Source organism: Barbus barbus, assembly GCF_936440315.1.
Source record: "Barbus barbus genome assembly, chromosome: 17".
In the NCBI taxonomy this organism is placed as follows: Eukaryota; Metazoa; Chordata; class Actinopteri; order Cypriniformes; family Cyprinidae; genus Barbus; species Barbus barbus.
The window spans coordinates 7,850,588-7,868,956 of record NC_136745.1 but is presented as its reverse complement, the minus strand read 5'-3'; the positions used below and the strand labels follow the sequence as shown (position 1 = coordinate 7,868,956).

The 18,369-nt window shown below is 36.1% G+C and overlaps 3 protein-coding genes across 6 annotated transcripts; all 3 read left to right on the top strand.

Annotated features, from left to right (window-relative positions):
- Positions 1-5,279: 5,279 nt before the first annotated feature.
- On the top strand, positions 5,280-7,145 carry LOC306883106 (uncharacterized protein). Of its 3 annotated transcripts, XM_079438203.1 has the most exons (6): positions 5,280-5,309; positions 5,396-5,561; positions 5,748-5,907; positions 5,990-6,034; positions 6,480-6,547; positions 6,831-7,145. In XM_079438203.1, the coding sequence occupies exons 4-6, from the start codon at positions 5,991-5,993 to the stop codon at positions 7,040-7,042; spliced, it is 324 nt and encodes a 107-aa protein (XP_079294329.1). In that variant the 5' UTR covers positions 5,280-5,309; positions 5,396-5,561; positions 5,748-5,907; position 5,990; the 3' UTR covers positions 7,043-7,145. The 3 variants fall into 3 exon arrangements, with proteins under 3 accessions (XP_079294329.1, XP_079294328.1, XP_079294330.1); XM_079438202.1 differs by lacking the exon at positions 5,396-5,561 and having other exon boundaries at positions 5,283-5,309; XM_079438204.1 differs by lacking the exon at positions 5,396-5,561 and having other exon boundaries at positions 5,288-5,309; positions 5,748-6,034.
- Positions 7,146-8,681: 1,536 nt separating this feature from the next.
- LOC306883146 (NADH-ubiquinone oxidoreductase subunit 8-like) lies at positions 8,682-11,606 on the top strand. Its single transcript, XM_079438258.1, has 7 exons — positions 8,682-8,771; positions 9,299-9,350; positions 9,436-9,501; positions 9,583-9,672; positions 10,063-10,235; positions 10,469-10,597; positions 10,763-11,606. The coding sequence occupies exons 2-7, from the start codon at positions 9,308-9,310 to the stop codon at positions 10,892-10,894; spliced, it is 633 nt and encodes a 210-aa protein (XP_079294384.1). The 5' UTR covers positions 8,682-8,771; positions 9,299-9,307; the 3' UTR covers positions 10,895-11,606.
- Positions 11,607-13,150: 1,544 nt separating this feature from the next.
- LOC306883480 (GTP-binding nuclear protein Ran) lies at positions 13,151-16,637 on the top strand. Of its 2 annotated transcripts, none has more exons than XM_079438768.1 (7): positions 13,151-13,254; positions 13,796-13,864; positions 14,923-15,007; positions 15,121-15,246; positions 15,327-15,514; positions 15,997-16,167; positions 16,259-16,637. In XM_079438768.1, the coding sequence occupies exons 2-7, from the start codon at positions 13,832-13,834 to the stop codon at positions 16,301-16,303; spliced, it is 648 nt and encodes a 215-aa protein (XP_079294894.1). In that variant the 5' UTR covers positions 13,151-13,254; positions 13,796-13,831; the 3' UTR covers positions 16,304-16,637. The 2 variants fall into 2 exon arrangements, with proteins under 2 accessions (XP_079294894.1, XP_079294895.1); XM_079438769.1 differs by having other exon boundaries at positions 13,188-13,258; positions 13,767-13,864.
- Positions 16,638-18,369: the final 1,732 nt, after the last annotated feature.

Genomic DNA, 18,369 nt, shown 5'->3' with positions numbered 1-18,369 from the left:
AGAGAAGTCTGATCTAAAGACAGCAATATCAACCAAAAGCTTGTTTTAATCAACTAATATCAATAAAATATTGTGTACTCATATAATTTTTTTCATTAAGGGAAAGTTCTTTTTTAATCTTGAATTTTTTTTTCAAACTATGTTAAAGCTGCAGTCCGTAACTTTTGCCTCTTTGTCCCCATCTCTGTTTGAAAACCTGGAATTGCAGCTTTTTGCCGAATTAACTTGCTTGCGTGGGGTTGTGAGTCGGCACGGCTCCAGCGCGGATGAATCTAATGTTTTGAAGAGTATGTGTGGCAGTCAGTGGATATTTGGTACTTCGCAATCACAGATTCTAGCCTACGTCTTGGAATATATGATCCAAATAATAATTTCCACGGTATATTGTCATCTGAACAAGTAATAAGTCTGCCACGTTTGTTCTGACCAACTGAGGAAAAAAGCATTACATAAATCGCGCTACCAATGGTGATTAAATCTAACAATCGGTTAGCTCATATCACATCAAACCGTGCAAATTATTATTATTGTTTTACTTTATTCTCAAAATATTAATATTAAAAACATCAGCATTGCGTGACTATGAGTACAGTGTGTATTAGTGTGCAGATTTCAATTTCTGTACAGTCTAATCTAATTGTCATACCATTCAAATTTCATATTAAGAAATTATTTTAACCCAAACAGCAAATTATGCTCCCTTCGAAGTGGTTTTCTTTAAAATACAAATCTTGTGTAATCCCAGGCTATCTGTAATCAGAAGCACATTTATGAATATAATTTAATTTCATTCACATGTGTTTCATAAACACATAATCCTTTCTGGATCACAATCCACCATCTAAATGATATATTTAATTATTCTAGCTGCTGTGATAGGCTAAAAACGATACCTGATCACGATCACCTGATCCTCACATGCTATAGCCTACTAGCCTGCAGGGATGGACTGGGAGTAAAAAACGGCCCTGGATTTTCTCCCACATAGCCCGTTGTAGAATCACTTAAGGCAGCGGCTATTAGCACTAAGTGAAAATAAAATTTTCTTAGCGATAGATGCTATATACACTAAGTGCAAATAGCTATAGATTCAGAAGGATTCACAGGATTTTCTGCTATTTATAGTACTTCATAGAAATAGTGGCAATTATCTGCACCTCAGTATTGCAATACATTATAAAACAGTATGCAATAATAACTTATTGAGTGAGTGTAAATTTTAATTTTAATTCAAATTATTAAATGGATGCCACCTTATTGGGACAATAAAGCCCTCCCTACCCCCTACCCTAACCCTACCCGATACTTTATTTTCAACTTTTTGATTAAATGCTTTTCTGATGTGATTTGAAATTTGAAAAGGGAGAAAAAAAAAGTTTGCCATACGGCGCTGCGCAGAATGACATCCCAGACAGCAAGCAGTGTCGGCCCAGATCCGGCCCACATCTGGCCCGTGTGCAATCCATGCGGGCTGGATCTGGGCCAAAACTATGTTGCTGTCTGGGATCAGAGTACCACGAGAGAGATAAGAGAGCAGACGGATCCTTAAGCTTTCGAATCACTCTCGCGATACTTTGATGTCATACACTGATCATTCTGCGCTGCGCCGTTTCATCGAACACACCTGTTTTCTTTGATGATGAACCAGCCAGACCGAAGGCCGCTGGATTTCTCCAGAGCGTCCAGATGGCCAGTCTGTTAGCTGGGACAACTTCTTTATGTTTACAGACATGACGTAATGACGCAGTGCCATGCTCGAATCTCCTGCAAAAACCTACCCATACCACTCAAATTAGAAAACATTATTATAAGATAACTGTTAATCGGGCTAAAGTAAGGCGATAGTTTTGAACACTGACTGGTTATGTACTTTCTCAAATATTGATTTTGGATAATTTTTAACCAAAAAAAAGTTATGGAAAGCAGCTTTAAAACATTTATCACATGTAAAAAACTCATTTATTTGCATTTGTATAATGTGATGGTGATGTGTGTAAATGATTAAGACTTTTTGAAGTTCATGTTGATTTACCATGAGTACAGCTCCTGGATGGAGACTCAAGGTTGACATTTTTTGGGAAACATAAGAGGTTCGACTTGAGGCGGCGCTGCGCAGAATGATCAGTGTATGACATCAAAGTGCTGCGAGAGATATTAGAGAGCAGACGGATCCTGATAGGTGTGTTCGACTTCATGCAGCATTTCGCAGACCGATCGGCAACTGACTTGAAGCAGTGCATGCCAGTTAGAAAATTTGTCCTACTTGAACCGGCGCCGACGCCACGTCACTGTGGCGCAGTTTCTCCAGAGCAACGCTGATGAAGACACAGATGTTTCAGATTGGCCAAATTCACCACATGACAACAATGACGTGTGTTTCTAACATCTTCAAATCCAATACTGCTCACAAATCTTATTTTACTTGGAAAATATCACATTCATGTGAATAAATGGACTAAAGCTAAGCCAAACTTTGAACATTTTATAAAAGAGATGCTTGGACAAACCCTTGTATAATTTTTGCATAATAATAATAACAAATACTGCTCACAAATCTGTTTTTAGAACAGTAAAAGCCTTTTTACTGTATAGTCTCGATGTTATATTGAGTCACATTTAATAAAAAACACTGATAAAAGCAAGCATACTCCCACTTTATTGGTATTTAAATAGTATGTTAAGTGAATGGCGCATTGACGGACAGATCGCGGCTGGTCTATGTAGAAATATCCAAACACTCACCACTCGCCCTTTCACACATACAGACTTTTCCAGAAAATTACCAGTAAATTGCCGTAAAGAGATCATGTGTGCACAGGACCTTTTCAAAAATACCAGTAAAGTCGTTCCGGTAATTTTACGGCAATTAACTGGTATTACTGTGTGAAAGGGGCTATTGACCTCAAATATGGCTTTTCATCTGAAAGATGCATGTAGTAGCAACTTTACATGGCCGCTCAATATGATGTTAACCCAGAGAAATGTGCGCTATTGAAGTGTATGTGTGGAGCTGAACAGTAGCTCACTGCAGGACAGATGGAGGCGCCGGTGCCCTCACTTGCTCTTAAAATACTCCGTCATTTTTGGTCATACAGATAAAAGTAGCCTAATACATCTTTCGGGTCTGTAAGGACTCTAAGTTTATTTGTGTGCACTCAGAATAACAACGAAAACGTTACACTTCTGTAAAGTAATTAAAGCAAACAGGATGCGCTTTCTGCGTCTAGGTCTCTGTGAACTTGAGCCAGAAACTTCGAAGCGCTGTGTATGAAAATATCTATAGAGGGAAATGTCTACTTTCAAATGAAAAAAAATTCAAATAGAAAATGTGTGTTAGCATGGATGATTTGCATGAAATTGAATATGTGTGCAATGCACACTGTGCATTGTTTAAGACTCAAGTAAAAGTACCATTACCTTTCAAAAAATGTAGTGTGAGTAGAGTAAAAGTACTTATCCAAAAAAACTACTTGAGTAAGAGTAAAAGAGTAGCCTATTTAAAAGTACTCATGAGTATTGAGTACTGAGTACTGAGCTGTGGATTCTACCCCGTCATAATAAACGCTGTACACTGCAATTTATACATTTAAGAAATGTTGTACATTCTGTAATTCACATTATATTGTTTGTCAAAAAGAATGAAGAATATCTATCATCCAGCATTTTAAATTTTTACTGCCAACTCTTTCAAATTCTCAGTACAATCATCCCCATTTAAATCATAAAGTTTGAAAAATAGATTTAAAATCATGTGTAAGGCCACTGAGAGCATGCTGTTGTTGCACATAAAATATTAATGTTTAGAATAGTGCAAATAGAAACACTATTAGAAAGTCATAGTTCAGCATCACACAGCATGATATGGGTTAAAATGAGAGCCCATTTCTCTCCAAAACGGTGCCAGTTTTGTTTTGCAATAAAGAAATAAGATTGATAATTTATGTTACAATTTTAACATAAATGCACATTGTTCTAGAAGGATGGCGTCATGCCATACCTTTTATACATTTACTCGAATTGTTATGTTGATAAAACAATTTGTAAGGAAAAATGCATTAAATAGCAAAGTATTTCTGGGGAAACTTTTTCAAAAGAAAACACAAACGCACGTCTCTTTGCTGAGCCGCGGCGGTGTCGGTGAATCAGTTGCATCCACAACAAAAAGTGTTGACCTTCAAAATTGTTTATGCGTCAGTGCACTTGCTAAATTAAGGCGGATTGTAGGCTATAAAATTGATTTTTTTTTTAAACTTTATTAATGAGCTGCAGTTTTATTACATCACGTGCTGACACAGATGCAGTGTATTAACGCCACGGGTCATCAGTAAGGAGCAGATTGGTCCTCAATTTGAGAACATTATTTCAAATAGTTTTACAGGGTTTCCAACACACTTTTCACAGCATCACGCGCTCAAACTCATTAAAAGTCAACAAGTTCAATAAAGCAACAACGACTTATCCAAGTGACTGCAGCAGAACGCACGCGAGAGCGACGAGGCAGCGCAGTGAGCGGGAATTTACCAAACGTGGCACTTGCGGGAGTTAACACTGAATACAATACCCGAAACCTCACACCAAATGTCATGCCGTGTAGATAGGCAAGCATACATACAAAACATTTAGTAAGCAGAAATCCAAAATGTATCTTAACATATTAGAGGAAGATGCGACTGAATTGATGCGTGAAGAAAGCACTAACAGCAGGCATGATAAACAGCTGTAGGCGGTTAAAGTTTTCTATGCACAATTTGATTTGACGAAAGTCACGCGACCGATTACTATGTCTATATCCAATCACATTAATGGATAAAAATGAAATTATAATAAGCATGTAACGACCGCAAACGGAGGAAAATAGCGGAGTAAAAGTACCGATACATCACTTAAAATGTACTCAAGTAAAAGTACACAATTATTAAACTACTCAAAAAAGTACAATTACTGATAAAAACTACTTAATTACTGTAACGTGAGTATTTGTAATTCATTACGTCACACCCCTGCTCCCATGTCACCCACTAATGGAGACACATCAGTGTCCTGCTCCTCCTGCTCACCCTGAGCTTTGGTGGATTTGTGGGGAGAGAGTCCGAAACCTGCTCTTTTTCAGGGGTAGCTGCAGCTTGGAGTAATGGGCGTGTCGAAAGGTAGGGGCGTGTCGAAAGGTAAGGGGCGTGTCGAAAGGTTTCTCATTGGTGAAAGGAGTTTCCTCCCGGCTACTGCGATGGCCAATCAGTAGTAACCATACTTATATACGTCCTTTCCTTTTGCTAAAAAAAAATCATTTAGACTGAAAGAAGATGGCGGAGGTAATGCATGTATACCATATCATAATTTGTTGTTTTCTTTGCGTTAGATCTTTCAGCTTTGGTAATTATTTAATTTTTATTGACAGACACATATTACAGTGAGACGAAGCAATGACTGCGTTTGCATTGAAGACTTCAGAGTCGGCAATTTATATCGATGTCCGTTTTGTGCAATCAGAGTTTTTAGACCTGAAATACACAAGATACATAGTCATTTGCAAAGCCACAGACTTCGCGCGGTTCGTCATGAACGTCAGTATAAGTTCAGTTGTGATATATGCATGCCTGTTACCTTACAGATAACTTAAGGTTATAGATAATAATGTGAACGGTGATGTTACATATCATAATTGGAAACTTATGTCAAACATGTTTTGCTTTATATATGAATTTTCCTATTTTAAATTGTTTTTTTTTGTTTGTTTATTATTCTTATAGATTTGATCATCTTTGACTGCCACTTGGAATGCAGAAAAAGCAAGCACTTTTGCTTCCACTGCTTGCTTACTTTTTTCCATTTCTTGATTTGCTTGCAAACCTAATCCAGGAGATTCCAATGCAGCATTTCTCCAATAATTTTGGAGTCTTTGTGCTCATGGTGAGTTTGGACAGTAACATCAGTTTAATTTAGAAACCAAATAAAAAAAAAAAGGCCTAAACAAGTAGCCTTTGAATTTCAGTATGGCCTGTACATTTCTCTGGGGGTGGCTTTTGACTTTTCAGAGGTGAGTCTTCAGATCGTTGTTCGACACATTTGTTTTGCAAGCCAGTATAAAAACATAATTTTAAACATTGTAGTATTTTTTTTTTCAAGACTAACATGTCAAGAATAAAGAAATGGTGGTGTGTACTGCTACTTGAAGACTTGAAGAAATTCTAATATAAATTTAAAGTAATGACATTTTAGCATTTTGTAATTTCTTTCTTTCTTTCTTTCTTTCTTTCTCTCTCTCTCTCTCTCTCTCTCTTTTTCTCTTTCTTTCTTTCTTTCTTTCTTTTTTCTCTTTCTCTTTCTCTTTCTCTTCTCTCTCTCTCTCTCTCTCTCTCTCTCTCTCTCTCTCTCTCTCTCTCTCTCTCTCTCTCTCTTTCTTTCTCTCTCTTTCTTTCTCTCTCTCTCTTTCTTTCTCTCTCTCTCTCTCTTTCTTTCTCTCTCTCTCTCTCTCTCTCTAGGTCTCCTACAGATTGGAAAAGGGACAGGAAAGATGCTGAGGTTGAAGGCCCATGTGAAGTCAAAACTGGTATGTTAAACAGTTTGAAATATAACTTAAAAATATTTAATAAAAATCCTCAGTCACATTCTTCTTGATGTTGTTTATGAAGAAGGAGACAAAGCCTTTCACACTCTGTCACTAGTGTGCAAAAAGTTTAATGAAACAGTCCACCATCCAGGTTTTCTTAAAAAAGCTCACTTTGCCTGGCTGGACAGTATGTATAAGTATTACTTTATGAAATGAACAAGTTAAGCTAATATCTTAAATTAATTTTTTGCATTAAAAATATATTTTTTATTTTATCTTGTAGGTATCGTTGACTGGAAGTCAGTCAATCCAGATGTGAGGGAGGAATATAGGGTGGCGTTTAAGCTCACCAGGTGTGATGCCTGTGGGTTCCTCTACAAAAACACCACTGGATATTGCGTCAGTGGAAAGAAGGGGGTCTTCACTGCGTTCTATTCAGACAAAGAGTTTGATGGCTTCTGTTCTATGGACTGCTACTACAGTATGAATCAGTGAAGGAATGAGTTTTGACTTGGAACACAAGCCTTTGATGACAAATTCAATTGACGTTTCAAAAAATGTATTGTAAAGATGACAACAAAATAAATGTTTTTTGGATAAAATGGTGTTCATTTTTACTTCATTTTATAATTATATGGTGAGTGTTTGATCAAACGTATGTATATGTATGCCTTTATACAGCAACATTTGCTGTACCATTATTATAAAAATAACATTTACTTTTAGTTTGTATGTACTTAAAATGAAAGTACAAAACTAGTATGACTTTAATAGTGTCAGGAGACATTTTTATCTTTAAAATAATTTGTTTTTAATGATTTTATTTTATTTAGTTCATGTACAGACATTTCAAGTATAATGCAATAAAAAAACAAGATGAATACATTGTAAATACAGCTCAAAATGTGTAAACCAGAGAATAACAATAACAACTGAAGTATAAAATGAACATAATACAAATAAATACAAAAATAAAAGTTCATATCAAGAGTTATAGATATTTTCAAAAACTTTTTGTTTTGTGATCTCATGTTTGAAATGGTTTCAAAGTGTACTGTGAGATCAGTGTTATAAAAGGTAATATAGGAGGGTTTCTTTTGAGTTATTTTTGTCTTATGAATAAAAAACTTTGCCAAAATAATTTAATTATGTAATTTTGTTTTTCAGAAAAATATGGGTTTTGGAAACAAAGTAAAATGTCATGAGGTTCTAAATTAAGACACATTTGTATGTCATATCTATTTTAAAGTCAGTCCAAAAAGAAATAGAAAAAGGGCAAAACAAAAATAAATGTTCAATATCTTCAAATGTTGTGTTACAAAAAGTGCATTTATCACAAACAGTATGAATGTTTTTTAATGATTGATCCTAAAAAAGTCGCGGTGGTGATGACGTCATGTAATCCGCGCCATACAGAAGGTTTCTAAGGTAACGTACTTTTGAATGTATTCTCAATATCATTATTGCTATTTTTACAGTGAAAGAAATGTATTTGGTCTTGTATAATTATTTGTTGGCCAATAGTGATTAAGTTTATGGCTCGCTTTTGTGCGGATCAGGATGCTTTTATGCGTCCAATTGTAAAGACCTTACGGCACGCCCCATTCCTTTCCGACCTTACGGCACGCCCATTGCTCCAGCCTGCAGTTACCTCTACTTGGCCTCTTCTTGGTCTTGTCTCCTCTCTCCTGCTCACTGATATCCACAGAAGAACATGGAGCTCCTCCATGTGGTCGGTGGGTGTCAGAACTGAGACTCTATGTTAAAATGATCTTATTCTGAGTTTTACCAGAGGATCATTTGTAGCTACACTTAAAAAAAAAAAAAAAAAAAAAAAAATGCAATCACATAAGACGTGCATTATAGCAAAAATACATGAAAGAGACCCGGAGATTAAAACAGACATTAAAACAATGAATGATGTTTTGTGTGTAAAATATTTAGGTAACATATTTAAATATTATTCTTTCTTTTCTTTAACCTTATTTATTTATTTACTTATTTAGGCCTATTTTTTATATAGCCTACACCGGATGTGCAACTAATCAGCGGCAAAATGAAATTAAATATAGAATAATAAAGTAAAATAAACAATATTTCAACAATATAAACAATAATCTCTCTTGTCTGTCAGGCAGCAGGTTGAGCGACACCACGTGACCTATGGGCTCTATAAAGAGCTAGATCCTGTAATCACTTCATTATCAACCGCTGAAGCATCCCGGTGAGTTCAATACAGTGAATATGTTTGCTTTGGACTAATCTGAATAGGTAATCAACAGAATGTTACATTGTTTTTAATGCAGTTTAACCTAACTAGGCGACTAAGGACAGCTGGACAATATGTGACTTGGGCTATAGGGTTACTTTTAGGGGTTTAAAAGCGTAAGGAATGGTAAATAAAAATGAATAAAAATGATAAATATATAACTGCATGCTTTAGTTGGCATCTTTGCCTAAAGAAAATTTTATCATATTAAATAATTAGAATAAACCACACAGACAATTATTATTCTACCTCAAAACAGTGTGTTATGTTTACAGAAGGCATTTGTAAAACATTAATGTACTTGTATGACACAAGTTGTTTCATAAGGTCTGACAGATTGGGAGAGGAGGAGATTAGCTGCAGCAGGCTTATGGCACAGATCTGTTTATTTGGCACGAAGCCTGGCTGCTTCAAAGTGGTATATTTGCACCACTGACATAAAACTATATTAATAATGAACATAAATATTTGTCTCTCTTTAGCTGATTAGGATGGAGGTGTCATTGCGCATACTGTATTCCTCATGCCGCACAGGTGAGTTTATTCTGTGCAGTGAGATTACTGGAGTTGCCATAAAGGAAAAGTTGATCTTGATGCAAAATTGTTTTGTTTCATTAAGGCACTTTTGCAGCCAGACTTGGACCTGTCCGTCCCTTCAGCCTTACTGTCCACCGGGGAGGATACAGTAAGATCATACACACACAGACCTGCATTCTCACCCCCTAAACTGCTGCCGTACACAATGTCCTTCTCTCTGTCTCTATAGAAAATGTGAATGCGGAGGAGTTGGCTATGGACATGAAGTCCATCACAGACCGCGCAGCACAAACACTGCTGTGGACCGAACTGTTCAGAGGTGTCTGCCTGTATTTATGATACTTGTTTTGCATTCGGACCAACATGCTGAGGCTTTGCAAAATATAAATTTGTGTTGCTGAATACATAATAACAATCATAATAAATAGCTATTTTGTTGTTATTATTATTATTTTATTGTATAATTGTTATTATTATGTAATTATTATGATTATTATTCTGTGTCTATTGCATGTTTAGGCATTAATAATAACAATAATAATAATAATAAATATTGTTGTTTTTCTATTATTATTATATTCTGTCTGTTGCAGGTTTAGCCATGAATAATAATAATTATGAAACTAATGATATTAAGATAATAATAATGCAAACAAAAAATAACAATACTAATTCATTATTATGATTATATTCTTTGTCTGTATTGCAGGTTTGGGCATGACCATGAGTTATTTGTTTAGAGAGCCAGCTACTATTAATTATCCATTTGAGAAAGGTCCTCTCTCTCCTCGTTTCCGTGGTGAACATGCACTGCGCAGGTATCCAAACGGAGAGGAGCGCTGCATTGCATGCAAACTGTGTGAGGCTGTGTGTCCTGCTCAGGTATATATAACAGTGTTATTGTGGTATTAATGAGATACTATTATAGTTTTTATATTCAACATTTTACATTTTGTTTGTTTCAGTTTTAGTTATTTTACATCAGTTCAAACTAATAGTTTATTAGTTTCATATTTTATTTTATTTACAGTCTCAAGTAACGGTGGTTTCAGTTTTAGTTAGTTTAGCGATTAGCTCTGCAGGATGTGTGTCAGCAGTGCTTTTGTCTCCTGTAGGCCATCACTATAGAAGCAGAGACCCGTGCAGATGGCAGCAGAAGAACAACCCGTTATGACATTGACATGACCAAATGCATCTACTGTGGATTCTGCCAGGAGGCCTGTCCTGTGGATGCAATCGTGGAGGTGCACACATGCATTACACTGAGACATATAGTATACATATATACTGTAGATTCAGTAGATATAGCTGACGCAACACATCACAGAGAAGACATTTAGTCCAAAACAGCTGAAGTTATACACTGGTTCCATTGATAATGTAATCATTTTCCCCTCTCTCTGTGCCAGGGCCCTAATTTTGAATACGCCACTGAGACTCATGAAGAGCTGCTGTATAATAAGGAGAAACTGTTGAATAATGGAGATCGATGGGAGGCTGAGATTGCTGCTAACATTCAGGCAGATTACCTGTACAGATGAACTATTAAAGCTCAGATAACATCCTGATAAACAACAGCAAAACAAACAACAGAAAACATCCTTTCAGAAGCTGCCTGAATCATATACTGAAACAAAAAATGGCACTTTGTATAGAACCATAAGAAGTATTAATATATTTGCTGTCTAAACGCACAAAGCAACCTAATGTGCAATGAATGTTTATCTATCTATTATATATCTGTAAGCATTCAAACTATTCTCAGGAGCACATATTACGCACAATTGTGAATGTTCAAGTAATAAAATATGGCGCACTTCATTTCTTAACATAATGATAAGAACTTAACTGCTTAGATGCTGGTTATGTTTACTTATATCGTGTTTGACCTACATTATTGTGTAAACTTCAAAGACTGTATACATCCAATAATATTTGTAATATTTTCTAGGCCTATATATTATATTTAATTGTTCATTATATATAATTTTATGTAGTATAATATAACAAGCAAAACACAACAATGCACAATAAATGTTATTTAAAGCAGTGCATTCAAACATAATAGGTTATTCCCAGGAGCACATATTATACACAGTTGTATGTGAATATTAAAATTCACATATTTGTTTATTCTCTGATGAAAAAGTGATTTATAAATAAAAAAAAATAAACGAATGATGGTGTATTTCTTGGCTTAACATAATGACAATGCACATTGTATATTCCATAATATATTTTATTGTGCATAACAGCACCTTCTGTATTTCGTATCTTATTATTCGTATCAATTCTCATGCTACAGTCCACCATATGTCCTTGTATCTTTTGTCTCGCAGTTCCTGTTTGTTCCCAACACAATAGTGCATTCCAGAGATTAAGTATTTATTAAGCACATTTACATGTGAGTGTCATATATTTGTTTCCCCAGTAATTGAAGTGTATTAAATCAATTATCATAATGGTCTATTTGTTTCAGTGCATTAGAGCTGGGTAGATTACTTACAAATTGTAATCCATTACTGATTCCAAGTTATAATAATGCATATATATTGCATTTTTGTGTACCTCCATATCCCATCTGTGCTTTAAATACATTTATTTCAAAATAAATGTAAAATATTTTGGATAAAATACACATTTTAGTCATGTCCCCAGGTTTTCACTCAGTCCTGTTACCCTAACCCCCCCTTCTAAAAAACTGGGGAAATTCCACAAGACACATTTTCAATATGATATTGCAACATCTGGATCTTCTGAAGGCAAGGAAATGATCGGAAGCATGTGGTCTTATTTTCTTTTCTGTATATTTGATGATTGTAAGGGTGGCTGGGTGCGTCATTATAAATCTGTCCTGTTACCTAAATTATTTCTTAGATGTTACTTTTAAAAATACAAATCTGTGGTGAATCACTATAATTTATTCTCATAATATTAGCATGTAGTCCATGTGGCTAGATTTTATGCATTTGCTCATTTTATCCTAAAATCTCAATCCTGTTACTCATATACTCATATATCCTATACTTATATATAATAACTGAGTAAAAGTAACAGGAGTGAGTAGTGTAATCAGAGTTATTCATGTAAATATTAGGCTACATCCATATTAATCTAGATACATTTGAAAATGCATCTTTTTCTCAATATGTAGTTGAAATTTCTGTCCTGTGGCAATTATGTATTAGACTCGTATATAGAATGGCGTTTGAGTGTGAGCTGCGCTATAAGAAAACAATATGCAGTTTGTTATTTTTAATATCAATTATAATGTAATATTTGTTATTTTTTACTAGTTTTTTCTTTTAAAAATAATGTTAAACCACAATTTTTTTTTAATTAAGTTTGGTCCCTAATTTATCCCATTGTTTAATAAACTGCATCATAGAAAATTGATAAGGTTTGAGGTTTGAGTCGCCTTTCAAATAAAAAAAAAATGGGTTTGCGTACTTTAGAAAAATACACCTTGTGTAGATAAATAGTGATTTTTATGATAAAAATATTTTTTTAACAATTTATTGAAAATAAACACCTGCGTGAGGGGAAAATGAAGGAATTTGTTGACTTTTTTTTTTTTTTTTTGGTAACAGGACTGAGGAAAATGCATCCATGTTCCACTTAAAAAATGTGTAAAAAATTAATAAAGTTACCTGAGATGGATCAATACAGATTTTGAATAGTTGAATATGTGTATTACTAGATTCAGTCTTTAAAAAAGATAGAAAACACTAATCTGAAGAGTTTTGGAAGCAAATGGCCCCCTCTGGGTGGAGTTGATTGAGTGCATCGCGCGCTGTGACAGCAGAGGCGTCACGTGGTGGGGCGGAAGCGTTTATGTGAGCCATGCTGAATCCCGCGCGGACGCAGCCATTTGCTCTCTTCCTCGATCGCTTCAGCACCGGTGAGTACGGGACCCCGCCGCTCCGCGCACCGCGAGCGCCTTTCACAAAGCTGCTTTGTTTTCCACCGACCACAAAACCCTCCCGAAAACCTTTGATAATTGCTAAAGTCGCCTTAAGTCGCTCGGATCGCTTTTATTCGCCGCTGATGTGGAGTTATGAGTGTTTGATCGCGGCTCGTATCTGTCGCAGCGCGCGATGCTGGCGGGAACAACGCTCGCTTTGTTCGCCTCTTTGATTATTTCGCTCGTTTTCCTTCATTTTCGCTTCATTTCTCTTAAATGCGTCATGTATTGATGGCCTGTTTGAGGCCTTTATTTAAGCAGCGGCCTCGTGCGACGCGCGCATCCTTTAATTTAGACGCGGTAACGTTAGCTGTTCGTTGGTGAACACAGTCGTTTGTTTTAATTTCATATGTTGTTTGACACTTAATACGAGCGAGAAAGCAGTGTTGTTGAGTAGTTTTGTGTAATTGTGGCTGTATTGTGTGATTGGTGCGGCCTGTAGTGACTAGCTAACCGTGTCCCGCCATCTCTCCCGCAGAGTGACTGCAGCACAAAGACCAACAAACACACAGCAATGGCAGAAAACGAGCCACAAGTTCAGTTCAAGGTAACCAAACTTCATATTTTAAAGCGACGACAGGCTGGAGCAATGATTTAAAGAGTCTGTTTACATGTTTGCTTGCTAGCGCTATGAAATGCTAAACGGTTTAGCAGGTTTGTACGCGACAACCAACGCCAGAATTAGCTTTTCGTCTCATTTCGGTTGTAATTTACTGTGTTTTACACACTTAAGTAGTCCTTTGCAACAAATTGAGTACTTTCTCTCTCTAAAAAAAACTTGGCAAATAAATTAGCTGAAACTCAAGCTTGCCAAAGTCCGTTTAATTGATTTTACTGTAAGGCAGTTGTGGTGCTGAGAGGAATTATAAACAAAGAATACCTTTTGAAACCTAATATTTTCTAACGAAAATGAATCTGGTGTTAATTCAAGATGGGTCTGTTAGTTTCCTCAAATGCCCCCACAGATATAATTAATGTGCAAATTATATATGCAACAGAGTATTGATAACACAACCCAAGTGTTAGTTTAATGAAACTGTTAAACAAATATTGTTCTTTATGGAAGGTGATTCCGATTAAAACAAGCAAAACTATTATTATTATTATTATGATGGATTATGCGAAATAAGACCGTAATTATCACAGATAATAAATTTGATAGAAAACCTGCTATTAGCACTATTTTTTGCCTAGTTATCTGCCAATAATACATTATCACATCTCTAAGATAATATAACATTAACAAACCCAGTTATAATATAAATGTGTTTGTGACTGTTCACACCAGCCGTTTAATAATGTTTAGATGAAATCAAGACTGAATTAATCAATCAACGTTGCATAAAATACATCAACCCTTCAAATTCTGGTCATAACAGATGGGATTATATGGGGTACCTTATGGCCTTAATATTTGTGCATGGTGTATTATTTAATTACCAGTATTCTGTGTAGTTTTACAATGAATCTCGCTAATTTAATTATTAAATTTGGATACAGTAGAGTATCTCCTTACTGCTGTGTCTTTATATGACTAACTACTGTAAAACCAGTTATTTGGGAAGAGTGTTGGTCACTCTGTGAAACTGTCTTTCACGTCCACAGCTGGTTCTGGTAGGAGATGGAGGTACGGGGAAAACCACCTTTGTGAAGAGACACTTGACTGGGGAGTTTGAAAAGAAATATGTCGGTAAGTCTTTTGCTTCACTTGGCATCTCGATGCAACTCTTCTGGAGGAATGTGTGGCTTTGGTGCGACAGTCACAGCAATGGGCGGCTTTTAAATTTCTCTCTCTCCTCTTAGCCACACTTGGAGTTGAGGTACATCCCCTGGTCTTCCACACTAACAGAGGAGCCATCAAATATAATGTATGGGACACAGCCGGACAAGAGAAGTTCGGAGGCCTGAGAGATGGATATTATATCCAGGGTATGCAGCTTTTTTCATATACACTATACACCTTTACTCTCCAGCAGTGGTTTAACATGTGCATCTCGGTCTCATTACAGCTCAGTGTGCAATCATCATGTTTGATGTAACTTCTCGGGTGACCTATAAAAATGTACCCAACTGGCATCGTGACTTGGTGCGTGTGTGCGAGAACATTCCCATAGTGCTGTGCGGTAACAAAGTGGACATCAAGGACAGGAAGGTCAAAGCAAAGAGCATTGTGTTCCATCGTAAGAAGAATCTACAGGTACGGAGCATCTCTTCAACTCAATCAAGAAATTGAAATTTGAAACGTTTTCGAAGTGCTTGTTTTAGGTCTTATTGTGAATAATTCTTGCACGTTTAATTTCCCAAAATGCTTTGAGCTCGTAATGTTTAATCGTCATAACTGGATCTTCCGGTAAATTGTCCTATTTTTTAATAATCCATAAACAGTCAGAATGAGCTTTATTGTCAGGTATGTTTATAAACGCGTGGAATTTGTTTTAGTGACTGAAGCTCAACAGTGCAACAGAATGAAACTGATAACACGCATAATATACAAAATGGCAAAAACACAAAACATGAGTATGGTACAATATGGAAATGATCAGTCAATACTTCCAATTCAATACAACTTCCAAGTTATCAGCTTGTAGAAAATAAGTGCATTAGTAAAGGCTGAATGTCAGGCTGTTATTGACTGCAAATGTAAGGCTAAATCAAAGTATCCTCCTCTCTCTTTCTCAGTACTATGACATCTCTGCCAAGAGTAACTATAACTTTGAGAAGCCCTTCCTGTGGCTCGCACGGAAGCTGATTGGCGACCCTAATCTGGAGTTTGTTGAGATGCCTGCCCTTGCGCCACCGGAGATTGCTATGGATCCATCACTTGCTGCACAGTATGAGCATGACTTGAAAGTAAGTGCATCATCTCGAATATACCTGCTGCTGCTCCCAAAAGTGTTCCCGTTTCATCCGTGCTGATCCGTAATTGTCGTTTCTCTTCTAGGTGGCATCAGAAACAGCTCTCCCAGATGAAGATGACGACCTTTAACCTGTTAGCCTCTTACCTCCTTATGGCAATGTCACTGGGATTTCCTGGTGACAGTTCCTCCCCCTGCCCCTTTTACTGTAAAACCCCAGCGCAGAATATTTTTATTTTTCAATTTTTGGTTTGTTTTGTGTTTTGAATTTGAGTAAATTGTGTGGTTCATTTCATTGTAGACATGCTAACTGTTGCCACCAGACACACATGCAGACATGCCTACACTTTGACACACTCACTCACTTGAAGGTGTGAGAGCAGGTTGAGTGTCCCAGTGCTTCTCTATGTAAGGCTCTAAGCACTTGGAGGAATTCTTGGAATAAAAACATTCTCAATATAATAATCCTTGCTTGGTCTTTTTTTGAGCAAAATAACTGCTGGAGTGAAAATTTTAAATTGTGGCGGGCTACTTGTGAAACAAAGGACTGATGATTTCCCCTTTTCCATTCAGTTTTTTTATATGTAAACTGGAAGTTTCTTTTTTGCATTTGCTCGGACAAGCATAGTAATGCTCTGATCTAAAATGTGAAGTTTGCTTGTCATTGATTATATGTAAATACTGTGGGTATATATATTTTTTTTTTGTAGAGCAAATTGATGTCGAGTTTAACAACAATCCATTGTGTCCATGAGAATAGAACAGCATGTACCTAGTTTAACACAGGATGTGGTTTTATAGGAATGTGAGTGAGGTGTTACATAAACTGACTTCACGTTCAGTGCAAGGCAAAATCTGATTTTGTGTTTATACTGAAGAGTCAAATCTTTTTACGTCAACCTTTTTCTTTATATGTTGGAATAGTTGCTAGAATGTAAATAAATACTATCCCAGTAAACATGAAATGGCCACTAATCAGTATTGGGAAAGCTAGTAAACGTCACTTTTTAAAATCTATTTTATAGTATACTTGATTCGATATAAAGAAGTGCTTAACATTGTGAAAATGCAATAAATATTAAATAAAGCATCACAATTAAACAAGAAAAAAAGGGCAACAGCACTTACATGGGGAAAAGTTATTACATATTTTTTGTAAAATTAATACAATATTTAAATATTTGCACTGCATTTAGTAATGTAAAAATGTAATATCAGATATTGACTTGTAATGTTGGTGGTTAGTATATATACAGTCATGGCCAAAAATATCCGCACCCTTGCAATTCTGTCAGAAAATGCAACCCTTCTCTTAGACCATTGTTGCAGTTGCAAATGTTTTGGTATTTGTGAGTTTATTTTTTTGTTTGTTTGCATTGGAACAACACAAAAACAGAAGAAAAGGTCAAATCTGATACAATTCCACACAGAACCCAAAAATGCACTGGACAAAATTATTGGCACCCTTAACTTAATATTTGGTAGCACCCCCTTTGGAAAAAATGACTGAAATCAGTCGCTTCCTGTAACCATGAATGAGTTTCTTACACCTCTCTACTGGAATTTTGGACCACTCTTCTTTTGCAAACTGCTCCAGGTCATTCAGATTTGAAGGATGCCTTCTCCCAACTGCTGTTTTAAGATCTCTCCACAGGTGTTCTACGGGATTCAGATCTGTAGTCATTGCTGGCCATTTCAGAACTCTCCAGCGCATTGTTTGTAACCATTTCTGAGTGCTTTTTGAAGTGTGTTTTGGGTCATTGTCCTGCTGGAAGACCCATGACCTCTGGTGGAGACGCAGCTTTCTGACACTGGCCACTACGTTGTGCCCCAAAAGGCATCCAGTGCCAGAAGCAGCAAAGCAACCCCAAAACATCTTTGAACCTCCACCGTGTTTGACTGTAGGGACTGTTCTTTTCTTTGTAGGCCTCATTTCTTTCCACATTCTATACTTGCATAATAATAATAATAACGTTAAAATTATGAAGTTGAATTGAAGTGGTTGCATAGCCTACAGTTAATAAGTCCTCGGCGATGCCACAGGCCAAAATTCATTTAGACATGTTTAAAAATACTTAATTGTCACATTATAAGGGAAAATACGATGTATTTTTAAGTGATTTAAATGTTATTTATCATGGTATTTGTGTATCTCAAGATGAACATTTAACATAGAGCCAAGACTTCAATATCAGTT

Excerpts from the sequence above, each read along its gene's own strand:
- LOC306883106 (XM_079438203.1), top strand. The coding sequence starts at position 5,991 with ATGGCCTGTACATTTCTCTGGGGGTGGCTTTTGACTTTTCAGAG. Across the intron at positions 6,035-6,479 it reads TGGCTTTTGACTTTTCAGAG|GTCTCCTACAGATTGGAAAA; the intron begins GTGAGTCTTCAG and ends CTCTCTCTCTAG. Across the intron at positions 6,548-6,830 it reads CCCATGTGAAGTCAAAACTG|GTATCGTTGACTGGAAGTCA; the intron begins GTATGTTAAACA and ends TTTATCTTGTAG.
- LOC306883146 (XM_079438258.1), top strand. The coding sequence starts at position 9,308 with ATGGAGGTGTCATTGCGCATACTGTATTCCTCATGCCGCACAG. Across the intron at positions 9,673-10,062 it reads GTGGACCGAACTGTTCAGAG|GTTTGGGCATGACCATGAGT; the intron begins GTGTCTGCCTGT and ends TCTGTATTGCAG. Across the intron at positions 10,598-10,762 it reads CTGTGGATGCAATCGTGGAG|GGCCCTAATTTTGAATACGC; the intron begins GTGCACACATGC and ends TCTCTGTGCCAG.
- LOC306883480 (XM_079438768.1), top strand. The coding sequence starts at position 13,832 with ATGGCAGAAAACGAGCCACAAGTTCAGTTCAAG. Across the intron at positions 15,515-15,996 it reads ATCGTAAGAAGAATCTACAG|TACTATGACATCTCTGCCAA; the intron begins GTACGGAGCATC and ends TCTCTTTCTCAG. Across the intron at positions 16,168-16,258 it reads AGTATGAGCATGACTTGAAA|GTGGCATCAGAAACAGCTCT; the intron begins GTAAGTGCATCA and ends TTTCTCTTCTAG.